Here is a 20,308-nt window from a genome sequence, read left to right on the forward strand (position 1 = left end):
GTGGCAAGAAGAAAGCCATTGTTAACAGAAAAGCATAAGAAGTCCCGTTTGCAGTTTGCCACAAGCCATGTGGGGGGACACAGCAAACATGTGGAAGACGGTGCTCTGGTCAGATGAGACCAAAATGGAACTTTTTGGCCAAAATGCTATGTGTGGTGAAAAACTAACACTGCACATCACTTAGAACACACCATCCCCACTGTCAAATATGGTGGTGGCAGCATCATGCTCTGGGGGTGCTTCTCTTCAGCAGGGACAGGGAAGCTCGTCAGAGTTAATGGGAAGATGGATGGAGCCAAATACATGGCAATCTTGGAAGAAAACCTCTTGGAGTCTGCAAAAGACTTGAGACTGGGGCGGAGGTTCACCTTCCAGCAGGACAACGACCCTGAACATAAAGCCAGGGCAACAATGGAATGGTTTAAAACAAAACATATCCATGTGTTAGAATGACCCAGTCAAAGTCCAGATCTAAATCCAAACGAGAATATGTGGCAAGATCTGAAAACTGCTGTTCACAAACGCTGTCCATCTAATCTGACTGAGCTGGAGCTGTTTTGCAAAGAAGAATGGGCAAGGATTTCAGACTCTAGATGTGCAAAGCTGGTAGAGACATACCCTAATAGACTGGCAGCTGTAATTGCAGCAAAAGGTGGTTCTACAAAGTATTGACTCGGGGCTGAATAATTACGCACACCCCACTTTGCAGTTATTAATTTGTAAAAAATGTTTGGAATCATGTATGATTTTCGTTCCACTTCTCACGTGTACACTACTGGTCTTTCACGTGGAATTCCAATAAAATTGATTCATGTTTGTGGCAGTAATGTGACAAAATGTGGAAAACTTCAAGGGGGCCGAATACTTTTGCAACCCACTGTAATTATTGTACAAATTAAGCACTTTTTTATTACATTATTTTCACTGGAGTTCCTCTTTAAGATTCAATGTGCCCCACAACCCCTAATTTAGTTAACTACTACTACTACTTTTAACCTAACAAGTAAAAAGTGCTAAAAAGTAGGTAAGAAAGTTAATTTGAGACCTTTTGTTTTGAGTGATCGTTTGCTTGCTGGCAGCCACAAAAAGGTGTTTAATAACAAGGTGTGGATTCATCTTGTGAGAAAACAATAAAAATTAATAAATAAATAAAAGTTAGTTAAAACCAGGACCATAATTTTTAAAAACTGTCATTTCTGTTAAGTGCTCTTGCACACTACATGCAATTCCGAAGCAATTTTACATGCGATTTGCAATTTTTAATCAGTACTGCATGCTGCATTTTTTTCTGTGTTTTTCTTCTTCTTTTAATAGCATCCAGGAAAAATCACAAATCGGAAACGCAAAGTAGAATCGCAAATCGGATTTGCAGTGTGCAGGGGGCCTTAGTCAGATTAAAAAAAAATCGCTCTGCATATACTTTAGAGAAGAGTTTTTCTTTATTGACATAGAACAATTTACATTATTTCTTTGTTGTCTCTTGTTGAATGTAAATCACTGTATTGTAGTCATTACTGTATTTGTGTTGTGTGCTTTGGTTTGAAACATGTCTCATTTTCAGATATTGATGAATGTACTAACAGCACGCTATGCAGTCAAGGGTTTTGTGAAAATACCAACGGTTCATATCGTTGCCTCTGTGACCAGGGGTACCAAGACTCACTGGATGGGCAAGGCTGTGTGGGTAAGTTTAACACGTTATCTAACTGAGAAGGAAAAGCATGCGAGTCTCTCTAACATTTTCATGAATTGCAAAGTTCTTAAAGGACAACTGAAGTGAGATGAATATGGAGGCTGCTACCTTTTTTCCCTTTTAATAATGATTGCTTTTGGTCTATTTGCTGGTCATTTGACTCCATAGTCACACACCTGGAACAAGCATGCAGAGTCAGAATGTAGTAAAAGCCCTGATTGGCATACCTGTTTTGGGCCATTAATTTAAACAATACTACAGGTGAAGTATTCACTTGAGAATCAAGTTCATGGTTTCTGCTATATTCCTCTCATTTGAGGTTTATTTTAAGCACTCCATTAACTGCGATCACAGATTGTGTTTCCCTAACAATAGTAGTGACCTTTTCAAACATTAGTAAAACATTTACGGTAAATAGTAAAGAGAAGGTGTAAGGCACAATGATCATTAGTGTTGTGAGATCACAGTAAACATCTGCCCCACCAGCTGGATATCCAGGTAGGTGGGACTTTTACAATGTGTTTAATTGGATGAACAGCCAATAGAGTAAATGTATTTGCTGTGAAATGGTAAGTGATACAAAATACCCTTTCCTGTTCCCAAAAAGTTGTTTAGGATGATAAAAGTGGATGTCATAGATGGCATCATGGCTATCTGACTTATCTAGTCTTGGGAAGAGTAATTCACAATGGCATGCCTCTTTATGGCAACATCTGTAGCTAGTTGGAATTGCCAATTAGCTTTTTGGATTTTTTTTCTGCCATTTGTCCCAACATCAAGTCATGATTCTCTGGGCCATAAGTGGCGGCAGTTCATACAAATGGCCAAACATCTTAGTCCAGCAAGCCATAGCATTCAAAAATGGAAAGGCCAAAAGTTACAAAAAAACATGGAATTGTATTAACCACTTCGCATCCAGACCTTGTTTCCCCCTTATGGACCAGAGCAGTTTTGACAGGTTAGCTATGTCCTTATTTATTCAGCAATAACTTTATCCCTACTTATGACACAGAAATGAAATATATTTTTTTTTTCAAGACAAACTAGGCTTTCATTGTATTCTCAAACAATTTTGTTTTCTATCAATTTTAATGGGAAAAAAATAGAAAAAACACATTATTTCTCAGTTTTACCAATTCCAGTTTAAAAATAAAAAGTGCTTCTGTAGTTAAAAAACACAAATTTTGTTTGGCTATTCTTACCGCTTATCACAAAACTTAGATTATGTTCCTGTCACAATTTATAGTGAAGATATTTGATTCTGAAATAATGCTACAGAGTGTATTTTTCACTATGAAGAGAGAAAATAAAAGTATTTTTAATGGTAAAATATATTCTCATTTACCAATTAGTGCTGCATCAGGTAGTGCCAGAAATGTGCGCAGGAGCAAGCCCAATCCTGCACAGCACTGCTCCTGCTACTGACTCGTGGCTTAGATGAAGTCACAGAGGACGTAAATATACTGTAGTGGTGGGTAAAGTGGTTAAATACGGTCAATTTTCCTTTTCCAACCCTAAATACAGAATGGCAAATGGAAGGTCTATTGAAACATGATGTACTGTATAGGCTTGGCTGGATTAAAGCTGATCTTAATATAGAACACAGGCAAGGCCAGGTTACAGTTCAGCCACTCAACTAACTGCCAGTTTCATTATAAAGTGATTGGCACCTCTCTCCATTTACTTAGCATGATAATCTCAACCTTTTCCATCTCCAGAAAAAAGTTTTTTGGTCACTACGCCAACAACTGTGACTTAGTGTTCCATTTTCTTTTCTTTTATAGCCAGGAGTGGGTGGTGCATTGGCCCCCCAAACTGAATGTTGTAGGAGAGAGATTGCCACAGACATGAAAACTATCCTAAAAATGTCACATGACTTAAAGGGGTCCTGTATGGTATTTAAAAAAAAAAACAACTGATACTTATCTGGGGCTTCTACCGGCCCCCTGTAGCTGTCCTGTCCTGCACTGTCCACTATGATCCTCCGTTCCTCCGCTGCTGGTCACTGTCCAATTATTCGTGCAAATAGACGAATGCAACTGCGCCTGCATGGCCTTGGGCACGTGTTCCTAGTGCCCGCTTGTGTCTCCAAGAGCTTCCTGCGCAGGCACAATACGAAGTTTTCTTGGGACAGGGGGCCGGTAGAAGCCCCAGGTAAGTGTCAGTTTTTGGTTTTAAAATACCCTGCACAATCCCTTTAACCACTTAACGACCGCCTAACGCCGATAGGCGTCGGCGGGTCGTTAGTGGTATAGCATGGAAACTTTCCATGCCAGTTCACGGAGGCTGTCTCCGTGAACAGCCGGAGAGCCGCCGATCGCGGCTCGCCAGCGAACTGTAAACAGGCGGGGAAGAAATCCCCGCTGTTTACATCACACGGCGCTGCTGCCTCTGATTGGCCGGGGATCGCCGGCATATGATAGGCTGAAGCCTATCCTTCAATGTGCAGGACGGCTATCCGTCCTGCGCAGCCCATGGAGGGAGAGGGAGGTAAGGGGAAGGAGGGAGCGCCGAAAACGCTGCGGAGGGGGGCTTTAAAGAGCCCCCCCGCAGATCACAAACAGCCGGCGGCGATCAGACCCCCCCAGCTGGACATCCCCCTAGTGGGGAAAAAAGGGGGGAAGTCTGATCGCCAAGGCTCAATCCTGATCGGTGCTGCGGGCTGGAGAGCCCACGCAGCACCGATCACTGCAGAAAGCCCTGGTTCTTAAGTGGTTAAGGTTTATGCTTCAACAATGGCCTTAATTCACTAAGATCATGCTGGGGATAATAAGGCAAGAGAAAACTTACCTCCACACAGTGAGAGAGTTATCTTATCTCTTCAGTCCTTAATTTACCTCCTTTGTAGTTAAGTTACCTCCTCTGTAGGTAATTTACCTCCTCTGTAGTTATTTTCACACACAGTGGCCTCAATTCACTAAGATCATGCTGGAGATGATAAGGCAAGATAAAATTTACCTCCACACAGTGAGAGTTATTTTATCTCTTCATTCCTTAAGTTACCTCCTCTGTAGTTAATTTACATCCTTTGTAGTTAATTTACCTCCTCTGTAGTTAATTTACCTCCTCTGTAGTTATTTTCACACGCAGTTAATAAACAGCCTGTCTTTAACTGTGGAGTTATTTTAAGGATTGAAGAGTTAACTTAAAGACAGAAGAGTTAACTTCAGGTTTGCCTGAGGTAAAATGTTTCCTGAATACGACATGCCTCATCACCATGGTGACCACTCTAGAAACGTTATTAAAGACAGGAGATAAGCTTAGTGAATTGAGGCCAGTTAACCGCCTGTCTTTAACTCTGGAGTTATTTTAAGGATTGTAGAGTTAACTTAAAGACAGAAGAGGTAACTTTAGGTTTGCCTGAGGTAAAATGTTTCCTGACTACGACATGCCTTATCACCATGGTAACAACTCTAGAAACGTTATTAAAGACAGGAGATAAGCTTAGTGAATTGAGGCCACTGTCTTTTTGCAAAATATTTCAAATGTAACTAGTATTCAATAATGGAAGGGGCTGAAAGGTATTGTGGACCTCTGTGTGGTATTATGCAGTATTCAGCTTTAAGGCTTTGTTCACACATAAAAAGGTGTCCTGTCCTGTCAGATTTTGACAGTTGGCATTAGTTTTGCATGTGTTTCTATGGCTGCGTTCACACATAAATCTGTCCACTGCTGGACAGGGCCGATCCTGTCAGTTTTGCATCAGTTTTGTATGTGCTTCTATGGGAACTAGAGAGCACATCAGAATTTGATAGTCTAGCCAGCAGGATGAAGGCGAGTAGGATATGCAACAGGAAGCTGAAGATCTGCAGAATGTGAAGTGTTGCTATCTAACATTTAGCTTTATAGTATGATAGCAGAGCAGGATTTGCAGAAATTATCACATTCAAAAATTCACATTAAAAATGCTATTTTCGATTTCGAGAAAATATTGGCAAAAATACATTGTATTTTCGCAATATGGTAAAAGAAAATACATTTTTCTTTCATGTAAAAATTTGCCTTAAAATTGTTTTTACTGTGAAAAATCGCAAATAGTGCACAAATCGTTTATTTTACAGACAAAAATTGCGAAAAATGTGAAAAATCATAAACTTATTACAAAATGAATTTTGATGGCATTTTCGTTTGAGAGTCAAATTTTACATAATTTTTTCGAAAGTTAATGCAAAAAGAATGTATTGGTATTTTCTCTCATGACTGCTTCAATTTTCTGTCAAAATTTTGACTTTAAATATGGGCTCAGCACAGTGAAGAGTCCTTATTCCTAGAGATACAATCTTACGATGTTTAGGAATTCAGCTTTGGCATGCTTCATATTTCTGTGGATTGGTACTTCAGCAAAAGCAGAGCACAATAAGCATTTCTCAGGGAAGTCAGGAAACCCTTGTATTTATTTTATTCAGCTCACCATCTTTAGAGTTTAATTGTGCACTCTGGGCTTTGCCTCCTGTTCCAGCAACTTTGCTGGCGCTACACAAAAAGTAAAATCAAGAGTTGTCAGTGAGGAGGAATGTGTCCCAGTGACTGTTCTCTATTTTCCAGATGTAAATGAATGTGAAATGCTGGGTGGAATCTGTGGAGAGGCCCGGTGTGAAAACGTGGAAGGCTCATTCCTCTGCCTGTGTGCTGATGATAACCAGGAATATGATCCCATGACGGGTCAATGTACATACCGCAACATGCCAGGTAAGAGAGAGTGTCTATGCGCTTCTAGAAAAGCAAAATGATGTGCTGCTGCCATTCACAATCTATGTGATAGCGGAATGCAGTGGGGGTGTCTCGGCACCTTGCAGAGAAAAAAAATATAGGAGACAAAAACGGGAGCCCAATGGTGTAGTATGTCTGTGTACAATAAAGAATGGAATTAAAAGGAATACTACTCACAAAGGGGGGTTGCAAAGGGCAACCGACCGTAAGAAGCAGGTGGAGACCATGAACCCGACTCCACTCGGGGTTGTCCCAGCTGGGACCTGGATGTGGTCGCTCTCCTTGGAAAAACAGGGACAGGTATCCACTGTGGTGGACCCACAGGTGATCTGTCACCACCCCTCAAACATTGAGTGTGTGGGGGTGAACTAAGCACAATTGGGGTAAAGAGGCGCCCTGGTTGAAATAAAAGCGGCTAAAAACAGCTTAAAAAAAAAAAAAGATAATATGAGGTGGCTTACCTCAATAACGAAATCTTTGTCTGTAACAAAAGATTTTTATTTAGCATGGGCAACGCGTTTCGCAGGTCTGAGCCCGCTTCATCAGGCCAATATTTATTGGCCTGATGGAGCGGGCTCAGACCTGCGAAACGCGTTGCTCGTGCTAAATAAAAATCTTTTGTTACAGACAAAGATTTCGTTATTGAGGTAAGCCACCTCATATTATCTTTTTTTTTTTTAAGCTGTTTTTAGACGCTTTTATTTCAACCAGGGCGCCTCTTTACCCCAATTATGTGATAGCGGGTTACGTTAATAAAAATGAAGTATGATTGCAGTGCTTATTGATTTGCTTTTATTTTTATTGTTTTTCACATTTTCTTTGCTGTATGCACTGTTCTCTGAAAGTGGGATAAAACTCTGACATAAAATTCAATAAACATTGGGTTTCCTACTTTTTAGTACCCATACAGTTACCATATTTGCTTTGTGCACAAGTAGTATGGTCTTTTTGCAAATTACAACGTCCCAAAGTACAGCTTATCTGCTCTGAAAGCTGCCGTTGCATTTTATTGCATAGCTGCTGTATGTATATATAACATTTATATAAAATATATATAGTGATCACTTCTCAGCTGCACACATACTAAATTAAGTGATACGTTTAAAGTGAACCAGAAACGAAGCACCCTCATGTATTTCACCATATAGATCAGTGGGAACATTTGAGAAAATACCTACACTGCTCTCTGTTTTATCTTTCACTGCTCAGCCTGCTTGTTATCAGCCCTGATAAAATCCCCAACTCAACATTTAGTCTTGCTTTGCTCAGGAATCATAGCTGAGTCTGTCTTCTCTGATGTCTTTTCAAGCCCAAGTGCCTTCTGGCACTGCTATGACGACTCAGCTATAATGATTCCTGAGCAAAGCCAGACTGAAGCCTCAGTCGGGGATTTTATCAGAGCTGATAACAAGCAGGCTGAGCAGTGAAGGATGAAGCAGAGAGCAGGGTAGGTGTTTTCTCTAATGTTCCCACTGATATATATGGTGAAATACAAGAGGGTGATTCGTCTCTGGTTCACTTTAATTATTGATAATAGTCAACCGTATGATCCGGTGCTCAAATCGCAGAGTGCCTCTTTCCATGTATGTCTTTGTCTCAGCCAGACTTTTATGACCTTTTATTAGATATCAACATAAATAATGCCATGGTGTGATTTTATCTGCAGAGACTGTGCTTTATAGCAATGGTTTATTCATATTAACTGTAAAAAAAAAGAAAAAAAAAAAAGCCAGATTCTAAATTCTAAGTGGAATTCTACATAGACATGTTTGTCCCATTATGATACATGTCACTTTAGGTTCACTTTAAAGCTCACCCTAAGGGAAAAACATATTTTTAGCTTTGGAAAGTGTACATAGGTATTTGGAACTTTGTGTCCCTAGGACCTCAATAGACCTATGTGACTTTAATATGAGCTTCTGTGACCTCAGGTACAAGAATAACATGTGAATATGGTTCAAACTCCTTTTCACACTATCCTAACCTTCTGAAACTTGACACAGGCTTCAGATGATGCTCACATAGTCATCAAGTGCTGCAGTCTTCAGACTACATCACGATTTTAGTACCCTCTACTGCATTCCAATAATGTATTATATTAGCTTCCCAGCCTTGGATGCAGAATAGTGGCTCCAAGCTATAACATTTCAACCATCATGCTTTACTGCAGTGATGTAGTTGGGCAAGCGAGTGATGAAGTCAAAGGTAAAAAAACACTTAGATTTGTAGATATGTAGATTTTGTGATTTAATTATTTCTGGTCAGTGTCTCTGTAGGTACTGAAGACAGAATCAGGGCAGGAGCTTGCACATTTAAAAACAAAACTGAGCTTCTTTGGGCTGTGTGAATGCACCCACCGCTGAGAGAAAAGAGGGAAGAGGTACATAGAGAATGAAAACTCTTCCAACTTCGTTTAACCACTTAAGCCCAACTGGACGAACATTCTCGTCCAGTTGGGCTGCGCGTACTCCCGCGGGCTGCGCGCGTTCCCGCCGCCGGCAGTTAGCCCAGCAATCAATTAATGGAATTATAGATCCCATTCTCTGATCGAAGCCCCCCGCAGAAAAACTGACAGCCTCTTAACAGAGTGTGCTGTGTTTCTGATTGTCAAAAAGTTTCCCGTCCTCCTAATGCATCCTGGAAGTCTGATCATAAACTTCCAGGACTTTTTGACTGTGGCCATCTTGTGGCCAAATAGTAAAACTACACCCACATCTATTTTTGATCAAACAAATGCATTATTTTACATTTAAAATTAGCTGTTTACCTCTAACACCACAAATTACCCAAATAAAATGTTTAAAAAAAATTACAAACAAACAACACAAATAGTTACCTAAGGGTCTGAACTTTTTAAATAAGCATGTCAAAGGAGTACATTAATATATTTTTTTAAATTATGGGCTTGTAAATAGTGATGGAAGCAAATTGAACAAATGCACCTTTATTTCCAAATAAAATATTGGCGCCATACATTGTAATAGGGACATCATTTAAATGTTGTAATAAGCAGGACAAATGGGCAAATAAAATACATGGGTTTTAATTACTGTAGCATGAGATAATTTTAAACTATAATGGCCAAAAACTGAGAAATAATGATTTTTTTTTCCATTTCTTTATTAATATTACTGTTAAAATGGATTTAGAATAAAATTCTTCTTATCAAAATGTATCACCCAAAGAAAGCTTAATTGGTGGCGGAAAAAACAAGATATAGACCAATTCATTGTGATGAGTAGTGATAAAGTTATTGACAAATGAATAGGAGGTGAAAGTTGCTCAGATGCAAAAAATAAACAACCCTTCGGGCTTAAAGGTAAGGTTCAGGCAGCATGTAAAAAAAATAAAAATCTAAATCCACTTACCTGGGGCTTCCTCCAGCTCGTGGCAGCCAGGATGTGCCGTCGGCGCCACTCCGCAGACTCCCGGTGATCTTCGGTGGTGAGCCTGACCTGGCCAGGCCAGCTGCCAGGTCGGGCTTCTTCTGCGCTCCAAAATGCGTCTCACGTGGGCGTGCTGACGTCATTGGACGTCTTCCGGGCTGCACTGCGCAGGCGCAGAACTACTGCGCCTGCGCAGTACAGCCCGGAGGACGTCCAATGGCGTCAGCGGCACCAGTGATACGCATGTTGGAGCGCAGAAGAAGCCCGACCTGCCAGCCGGCCTGGCCAGGTCAGGCTCGCCACCGAAGACCACCGGGAGCCTGCGGAGTGGCGCCGACGGCACATCCTGGCTGCCACGGGCTGGAGGAAGCCCCAGGTAAGTGGATTTAGATTTTTATTTTTTTTACATGCTGCCTGAACTTTACCTTTAAGTGGTTAATAATCAGCAGGACAGGATTTATGGAAAGGCCATAAAGGCTCAGGCCTTGGGCCCCTGCTGACCAAGGTGGGTTAGACATGGAAGAAGGATTTCTGCATAAAGAATAGGAGGTTGCAAAAGGGAGAGTGACATATAGAATTAGGAAGCTATACATGCATGTTAAATGTGGAAGATGGTGCATGCTGCACGTGGAAGGTGGAGGGGTGGGGGACTGGGGGTTGTTGCTGCACACGGAAGGGGAGACACACAAGAAATATGGCCTATGGATGGTTAAAGTAGAAATATGGGCTGGTCATTGGAGCTCCCATGGACAGTGAGAATCCTATTGTTCTAGACATACCAACTTATTCTTCATAGTCTTGAGGAATGATATAAAGTTGATGGTTGTAGGAATAAGATTGATTAATCTGGTTCCCTCTTGTGGGGCATGCCAGGATTAGAATCGGGGTCATTCAGTCCTAACTTCCAATTTCCGGCCTACACAGTTGGTTACGGCTTATAACATATCTTGTTTTGTTCTAAATATATTTACAATATAGTATTTAAATGTGTCAGGAAGCATGCTGGACTCAAATATCCATGAGACTCAACTCCCCAGACAGATGTGCCAGATAGGCGTTTGACCAAATAGAACTTGTTTACTTATTTTCTTCCACATCTTCCCTCCCTCTCTATATTCTATTTTTTTTTCTTATTCTTTCCTGGATACTAGTTGTGGCCCCAGTCCCCGGCAGATAGCAGGACATACTGAAGCCAACATGGCTCACTTGATGGTTGTATCTTTAAGTGCCAAGGGACTAAATGTTCCTGAGAAAAGTTTACAGCTTACAGAGAAATTAAACTTATTCCTTTTTAATTTGTATTTAATCCAAGGAACCCCCTTTAAAAATACTACCACGTCGATGACTACTAATAGATGTAAGTAAAAGAACTGAAAATCACAGAAACTCACTACACTCTATGGTACTAAACCCAGCCGCAAATATATAAACTCTTACATTGCAAGAATGTGGTTATTATTTATTCAGGGGACATGTTTTGAGAGCTGGTCTTTATAGAAGTCATGAAAAATATTACACTTTCTATACAGAATTGTGACAAATACTTTCTAGATGGGATGGATAATGTTCATGGAAATTGATAAATATAAAACATTTCCTAACTCCGCCTCTTCCTAACTCCTCTTATTCAGAGGTACAACTTGACATACCTTCTTGTGTCATGGCTTCTGATAGGTTAGTGAATTGAAATGTGTTGTCTCCTGGGAGTCGATAGCTGCATCTGGTGTCTCTGTAGTCTTCTCCTGCTCTTTCATGTTTTCTCTCCATCTCTTTTTGGTTAGTTCAATTTTATTTTAGAATCTTTAGACATGATATTTTTCCTTTTCTTGGGTAGCAGCTCTTTCCCTTGGGCCCAATTAAACCCCTAGAAGTCTTCCCATATTATCTTAGGAAGGTGTTTACCTCTGCAACTATCTGTTCCAGAAATGCACTTACTTAATATGCAATTGTAATGATTTCTGAAGAGACCTATTTGTAAAGTTATAAGCAGCAGTCACTGCATCTAAAAGTCGCAAAGAACGTTGGGCCCAATTATACAGTATATGCAGTATACTGCATCGGTAATATTAGCGCTGTTCTACTGGCGGCTTTTCCTGATAGTATAATATTGGTAATTTTATCTCTATTGTACTAGTGGCTATTGTACAGCATCAAAAATGTTACTGCTATTATACTACCATCTGTTCTGGATTGTGCAAGCAGTAATTTTACCTACCGTATATACTTGAATCTAAGCCGACCCGAGTATAAGCTAGCCCCACAACTTTTATCCTCAAAACCAGGAAAAAATGATTGACCCGAGTATAAGCCTGGGGCAGGGTATGCAGCAGCTATAAATTCTATTTGCCGTACTCCCTGTAAGCCCTATATGGTTAAACAAAACTGAAATCTATTAAACAATACTAATACTCAGTATTCCCTTTGTCCATTCCTAGTATTAAACAGATGGGAAAACTGCATTAAAGTGTTAAAGTAGTTTGTTGTCCATTGAGGTCTCAGGGAAAACATTAGTGAAAGTGAAACTTGGATCCAGATCTGATGCAGTAAGATGGGTAGTAAATTACTATGTGTTACTTTGAGAGTGCAGTCATGTAAAAAATCATGTACAACAATTATGAGGCAAGACACAGCTGTGTCCACCTTTGGGCCATTTTTTTTTGTCCCAACAACTCGGCTTATACTCGAGTGTATACAGTATATTCTACTAGTGGATATTCCAGATAGTACAATATTGGAAATTTCAGTGATATCCTACTATCACCTTATCTACCTGTTCTCACATTGACTTTCCCTACACCAAATATGGCAACATTTTGCCATATTTCTACGGCAAATACCATATTTCTATTTATAGGTCACTTTAAAAGTACTGCATTACTGTAGATATAATACAGGTAGTCCCTGGTTTACAGATGCCCCAACTTACGAACGACCCGCCAATACAAACGGCCCGATCCCGTTGCGATGATGTCTTTTCCGTGGGGGAAGTTTGAAGAAGCGATTTCAAACGTCCTGACTTAAGAACGGATTCGCGTTAAGAGCAAATCTACAGTCCCTTTCTCGTTCTTTAATTGGGACTACCTGTACAGTACTCCAAATTACTTACCTTATGCCAAAAACAAAGCAATAGATCCCATACACACAATATTTACATTTTTCAATGAATGGATATGCTCCACAATACGTTTTCAAATTCTTACTTAGAAGTTTGTATGCAAAACTAGCTTATTGCTTCTAGGCTAAAACGGCAAGCTTTTTATCCTTTCCTTCTAAGCAGAAAAGTAGATAAATTGCCGCTTTGCAGCACACAGAGCTTCTCTTCTCTCTGCCAGGAAATATCACAATGGGCACCGATTCAGCCTTGTTAAGGTAACTCCTCTGGGAAATGGGCAATTTTGTGGCACATAGACTAATTAGATGCTGTGAAATTCTTCCTTTGAATCTGCTGCCAGCAAGTATTTATTCAAGGATCCTAATTATTAGTTTGGTTTGATCAAGTGGAAAGAAGAATTAAGAAAAGAGAAGCATAACAATTTCTGTCCAAGGCATAGATATAAGGTAACTTTTAGTTTAAAAGCATTTATATACTTATTGCATATACTCCCAATACATTCTGAATAGATCTAAGAAAAGAAGGAGCGCTCTAAGTGCGTTACCAAGGTGGAAACTTTATTGCGCATAACAAATTCAATACTCACAGGATGATAGATTAAAATCGCTTGTCAGCGGGAAAGCCACCCGCTACACCCCTCTGCGGCAACGTTGCACGCGCTGTGGCCAGCAGCGCAGTGTCCGGTGAAACCAGGAGGCTCGTCTTGCGAGGCGGTGGGCGGGGCCTACAAACGGAGTGCGTGTGACGTCATTACACGTTTCGGCGCTCTGCGCCTTCGTCAGATCTGAATGTCACATTCTGAATAGAAACTGTTGCATGGTATGGGTTGCGGTAGTTATTTTTTGCAAAGCTCCTGTTTTTTGTACAGGTAGGTAAGACCTAAATTTGAGCCATAGCAGGTTGCAAACTACTGTATACTCTATTCTCTTAGACCCTTTCCTCTACCGAACCCTCCATACTTTCAAATTCAAAATACATATTATACTAATCTCCATTCTGTACATTGTTCAGATAAGGAAAGATCAAATAATAATTCCATTAAAGTCCTTGGCATTGTTAGCATCTTTTATTTAACCCCTGGACTTTATAGTAAGTGCATGGGATTTTGTGTAGGTGGTTCGGTCTCTAGTTTAAGGTCTGCTCTTTCCACCCATGTTTGTTTTTTGATGGTCTTTTGGTGAATGAAGCTCCAGTGATTTTGGTGGGGCTTGAGGACAGGGTTGGAGAGCTCTGCTCTAGATGATCCAGATTCTTCCTGTATCCCTCTACAGCCCACTGTAGGCACCCTCTGATTTTTCCAGCCAAACTTTTGGCTGTGGACAAGCACATCCACACTGGGCATGTGTAAGTAAGGTTTGCACATGCCCAGTAGAACGAAGCTGCTCATGCACAGCTTTTTTCCTCTGGAAGAAACCTATCCAACTTGCGCTGAATCTAATAGGTACAGAGGGTCCTTGTGTTGTATTGTGGACTGCAGGAGGATCTGGGAAGCCTCTGGAGTGAGGATTCCCACTACTGAGGTAAGCATGTCACTTTTTATTTTCTGATTCAGGTGTCTTTTAATCTCTCTCTACTATCCAATACAAATCATTATCTCATACAGCTGAAGGAATGGCAGCACTTTCAAAACTCATACCTTAATGATTTTTTTTGCATATATGTGCAGAGCTCCAATAACTACTGGACTAAAGTACACACCAACACTCATTATAGGTTCACCCCACACTGAAGCTGTGTCCCCCCCCTTTGTGCCTGACAAAGGGGGGGACACAGCTTCAGTGTGGGGTGAACCTATACCTGAATGATTTATCTGCCATGAGATGCAGAGCTCCAATAACTACTGGACTAAAATGCAAACCTGGCTTTCACTACAGGCAAAGGGGGGTGTTCGCTTCAGTGATAATATGTGCACAAAGCCAGGTTTGCATTTTAGTCCAGTAGTTATTGGAGCTCTGCATCTCATGGCAGATAAATAATTCAGGTATAGGTTCACCCCTCACTGAAGCTGTGTCCCCCCCTTTGTGCCTGTAATGAGTGTTGTTGTGTACTTTAGTCCAGTAGTTATTGGAGCTCTGCACATCTATGCAAAAAAAATCATTCAGGTATGAGTTTTGAAAACGCTGCCATTCCTCCTGCTGTATGAATTGAATGTAAGTATACTAGTGGCCAGCTGCATTCACTGTTTCAAAATCACTTCAAAAAGCTTTAGATTAGAATTAGCACACAATTTGCCTCTGCTTTGCATTCAGGGCGTGTATTTAGTTCCATAGGGGCTCTGCATTGCCTCTGTAGGCTTGCAATCAGATACATCCATGAGCGCTGTCACCAGTCTGTATGTTTACAAATCATTATCTGCATATTTATTTATTTAGCCTTCAAAGGGATTATTTTGATTATTTTCGTAGCACCACTAACTGTCCTAAAGTGATGGATTATGGTCTTGCCTTTTCTATTCTTACTGGAAGTGATGTACAACATTTGCCTTCTGTTTAACAAAGCAAATTTTACTTTTTAGAGCTTCCAGTAGATGGCCTTTTAGTTCTTTTTGGTCCATGCACAGTACTCTAGTTATAACTTCCACATTGGCTTCACATGTTGCACTGATGAAGGCCACATTACATGAAATAGATGTATTCAGGTTGCTAATGGCTCTATAAAGTTTAGTTTGTGTGTGTGTGTGTGTGTGTGTGTGTGTGTGCACACGGTAGTACAGGGTTTTGGTATGTATGTGTGGGCAGCATAAAGAACTAAAGTACTTGGCTTGGCCCAACGATCTGCAGTACCGTATTAGGATCACTTTTTGGACAGATGCCAGAAGTGTTGACCTGCAATTACCTTCAGTTTTAAGGAGGCAATATTGAATTTTGTAGTGTATATCAAGACAATCTTTTATAGTAAAAGTTCCCCTGTTCCTCCTCATTAGTGATGATTGCAGCCATTCTTAACAAAGCTTATTGTGCATGCAGATTAATGGCAGATCATGACTTGTTCAGCAGTGGAAGAGGTCAGACAGATACTCTGATCTCTTGCCTAAGGTTAAAGATTGGTTTACCAAAAGGAGAATTATCTGCTTACCTCATTATGTGTATAAAAATCCTTCAGCATCTTTAAATCATCTATCAGGGATTTACGACTTAGTGCATGATTTGTAGATAGTCATGGTTATTGCAGTATTAGGACATTAATTGGGACAAAGAAAGATAAAAAACATGTGTTAAAGAAATCCCTGAGAGAAAGGAACCCAGTTGCCTTTTGAACTTATAAACTTAAAGCAGGTGCCATTTGATTCAATACTGTTTTCTACAGACAAAATGCGAACATTTAATGAAAGTAGCATGTTCCTTTTGGCACAGTATATCCCCTCCTTCTTTGGCCAAACCATAGTATAGTTGATCTTCTTTTCCTCATGGCTTTATACTTGAATATGTGATACCTCTTCTGCATTTATTTTAATTTATGACAATATTGTTAGAAAAAATCCAACATGAAACTTCAGCTGGTTTGTTTATGCATGTTAGGCAGACATCATTAGGTACACAGAGAGGAAAGTTCCTATTTGGATATTAGCCGCTTCACAACTGAGGGGTTTCACCCCTGAAACACCAGAGCAAGTTTCACCTTTCAGCGCTCCTTCCATTCATTTGTCTATAACTTTATTATTACTTATCGCAATGAAATGAACTATATCTTGTTTTTTTCGCCACCAATTAGGCTTTCTTTAGGTGGGACATTCTACCAAGAATTATTTCATTCTAAATGTGTTTTAATGGGAAAATAGGAAAAAATGTGAGGAAAAAATCATTATTTTTCAGTTTTCGGCCATTATAGTTTTTAAATAATGCATGCTACTGTAATTAAAATCCATGAAATGTATTTGCCCATTTGTCCCGGTAATTACACTGTTTAAATTATATCCCTATCATGTTTGGCGCAAATATTTTATTTGGAAATAAAGGTGCATTTTTTTCAGTTTTGCGTCCATCCCTAATTACAAGCCCATAGTTTATTAAGTAACAGTGAAAGAAATGTCTGTGGCCATGCACCCAAATGTGGGTGTGGTCATGGGCGGGGCCACATTTATAAGAACTTAAAAGCGGTCTATGTAGGCCTGCCCAGCAAAATGTTAAATGAAGCCCCCCTCTTCATTAAAGTGGACCCAAATTAAAAATACAAGATTTCAGAAATAAAATCTATTTTCTAAATTATAATAATAAATAGCAGCCTTTTTTCAGCTGCATGATGACAAATATAAAATATTTTACATTTATTGGAGGAACCCCTCCCTTCCTTTCAAATTGCCGGGATTTTTCCGGCAAACTGGTGGAGTAGATGGTGTCCGGCAATGGAGGAATTGCTAATGGCTGCCCCCAGTATAATCCTAGCTATAAAAAGAGAAGGGTGAAAAGCATGCACTGAAATTATCATAGGTTTGAAGGAGTGTTTATTTATCTTTGCATGTGTCAGAGTGGTGCAACTAAATATTTTTAATTAAAAAAATGTTTGGTTTGGGTCCGCTTTAATAGAGAAAAATAATGCAGCATATCACACATAGGCAGTGTCACTTAAACTTATGGGACATGCTGGGTGCTGTGTGGTGCCATGCTGGGCACTGTGCTACCTCTATGTGGCATGCTGGGTGTTGTGGTGACATGCTGGAAGCTGCGGTGCCTGGAGCCTCCTTAGGGAGCATGCATCATTGTGTGTGTTCTGACTGTTCCTCCCCCCCCCTTCCCCCCCCCCCCCAGCAGAGTAGCACAGCCGGAGGAACTACTCATCTCCTTCATCCACTCTCCAAGTCTGGAGACCTCCTCGGTAGCTGGTGATTCTCCCCAAATCAGATGCTAGAAGTTCTAGTGTATGATTCATTCTCAGACACTAGAGGGAGAAGCCTGGAAAAGAAGATGTATGCAGTCTGGAGACCAAGCGGCCAGAGGTGAGTACTGCCGTCCGCTGCTTGGGGGATATCCAGGGCACCACCAGAATAGATCTGAGGCATGTGCCACTGATCTTTGGGGCTAGCAACGCCCCTGTTTTAAGGTTTCCCATGTGACTACTACTCTATGTGTCTTATACACAACACATCACCATACCACTTACATACTCAGGTGCCTCTTACAAAGTTAACATAAAAATATATTATCATAAAGAGCAAAACATTATAAAACCAGTTTGTAAGCTTTACTGATGTTTCACAGAATGCTGGTGTACAATAGGGTACATTTGAATTAGCCGCTTGTTGAATTGGGCGCGATTATCGTGCTTGTTATATAGCGGCTATACGTCTGTTTATTGTTTGAACTATTTATCGCTTATGTCGCTGTAATGGAGGGGGGAGCCTGAGCAGCAGCCGCAGGGAGGGCAGCCCGACCTCTCCCTTCCTATATAGCGGCTATATTGTGTATGTTTACCGTCCGAAATATTTATAGGTTATCTCGCTGTAAAGGATGGGAGGAGCCACAGAGAGGGCAGCCCGACCTCCCTCCCCTTCTCTCCCCGCGCCGCCCTCCGTGCTCCCTTCTAGGACTCAAGAGTAATGCGCACCGACACAGGGAAGCGATGTAAATACCTGCCTCACCTCCAATTGCCGCTCACTCGCCGCCGGTCTTCTCCTCTCTGCATAGCCGCTGCTGTTTACAACGGCTATGCAGAGAGTAGACCGGCGGTGAGTGAGCGGCAATTGGAGGTGAGGCAGGTATTTACATCGCTTCCCTGTGTCGGTGCGCATTACTCTTGAGTCCTAGAAGGGAGCACGGAGGGCGGCGCGGGGAGAGAAGGGGAGGGAGGTCGGGCTGCCCTCTCTGTGGCTCCTCCCATCCTTTACAGCAAGATAACCTATAAATATTTCGGACGGTAAACATACACAATATAGCCGCTATATAGGAAGGGAGAGGTCGGGCTGCCCTGCGCCCATACTATGCAGTCTGCGCCTGCAAGAAGTTTTATAGCCGAAAATGGCATTGAAGGAATAGCCGCGCCTAATTCATGCAGCGCTTTAATCGCCGTGTTCGGTACAATATGTTTCCTCCAATAATGCCTGTTGTAATAAAACACAACTTAATAATATGAGCATCGAGTGTCAGCAGCGATACATTTATTTACCGATTAATACTCAAAGAGGAAAGATCAATATTTGGGTGGCAATAAGTTCACAATTATGTTGGTGAGTAGCACAATTTTAGATTATTGCTTGACAAATATTAATATGGAGAGAACCGGCACTGCTGCAATTGCTGATTTATTGATATACAAAAGTGAATGCAACTATCACATGTACTGAAACACATATATGAAAAATTGCTGTGTGTAAAAACATACCATTCGGGTGAGGGCTATTGGTTGTTGTGGTGGGTGCTGGGTGCTTAAGCCTGACGGCCGTTTTGTGCCAGTCTGCACATCTACGGAGGCTGTCAGGCTTAAAGTGAACCAGAGACGAAACACCCTCATGTATTTTACTATATATATCAGAACATTAGAGACGACACCTACCCTGCTCTCTGTTACTTCCTTCACTGCTCAGCCTGCTTGTTATCAGCCCTGATAAAATCCCTAACTGATCATTTAGTCTGGCTTTGCTCAGGAATCATTGTAGCTGAGTCTGTCTTCTCTGATGTCTTTTCAAGCCCAAGCCTGCCCCCTTCTGGCTCTGCTTTCCTGTTCTGTATATTTGCAGCATCACAGAGAGCTGTGATGAAATGGGAGGAGCTGCTAATGTAAGGGTATATTGAAAAACATTTTTTTAACCTAGATTTGTTAGTCATAAGAGGTTTTTAGAAATGGTAATTTCATTTTTCACACAGCCCACTAAATAATATGCTTTTCTGATTAACTGTGTTTTGCATGACGTTCTAGTAAAAAAAAACACAAAAAAGTCTCACCAGAGCGGTGAAAATGCCAGGTATAGTATTTATTTTGTAAAATCTATTGAGGGGAATGTTTATTTTGTGCCAAAGTGTTCATCTCTGGTTTCCTTTAAGTACCCAGCACCCACCAATAGCCCTCACCCAAATGGTATGTTTTTGCACACAGCAATTTTTCATATATGTGTTTCTGTACACGTGATGTTTGCATTCACTTTTGGATACCAATAAATCGGCAATTGCAGCAGTGCCGGTTCTCTCTGCACTTCTTTTTCTGTGGCATTTATATACAACTGTATACCAGAGCATGCTCTAGCTGATTATATGGGCTATTTACAAGGTACACCAATGCAATTTCCATCAGAAGTAGTGCCAACCCGCTATCCTCTACATTGTGTTTAACCACTTTTCCCACCACTACAGTATATCTACGTCAGCTGTGGCACCATCCAAGCCACAGCCACGTAGATATACTGACCTGCTTGCAGCCCTGTTGTGCACGATCGGGTGCGCTTCAGAGCGCACCCCCCGGCACTGTCAGCTGCCTTAC

The 20,308-nt window shown here is 40.9% G+C and overlaps 1 protein-coding gene across 4 annotated transcripts in view; it reads left to right on the top strand.

The window, feature by feature from the left end:
* Positions 1-20,308, top strand: part of LTBP1 (latent transforming growth factor beta binding protein 1) — a 264,927-nt gene that overhangs the window by 201,639 nt on the left and 42,980 nt on the right. For 2 of the 4 annotated variants that reach the window (XM_068232113.1, XM_068232114.1), the window contains 2 exons: positions 1,562-1,684; positions 6,239-6,382. In XM_068232113.1, the coding sequence (XP_068088214.1) occupies positions 1,562-1,684; positions 6,239-6,382 (267 nt within the window). The remainder of the gene's footprint in view (positions 1-1,561; positions 1,685-6,238; positions 6,383-20,308) is intronic. The other 2 variants (XM_068232115.1, XM_068232116.1) reach the window with 1 other exon arrangement.

The sequence above is a fragment of the Hyperolius riggenbachi genome, chromosome 4 (assembly GCF_040937935.1).
Source record: "Hyperolius riggenbachi isolate aHypRig1 chromosome 4, aHypRig1.pri, whole genome shotgun sequence".
In the NCBI taxonomy this organism is placed as follows: domain Eukaryota; kingdom Metazoa; phylum Chordata; class Amphibia; order Anura; family Hyperoliidae; genus Hyperolius; species Hyperolius riggenbachi.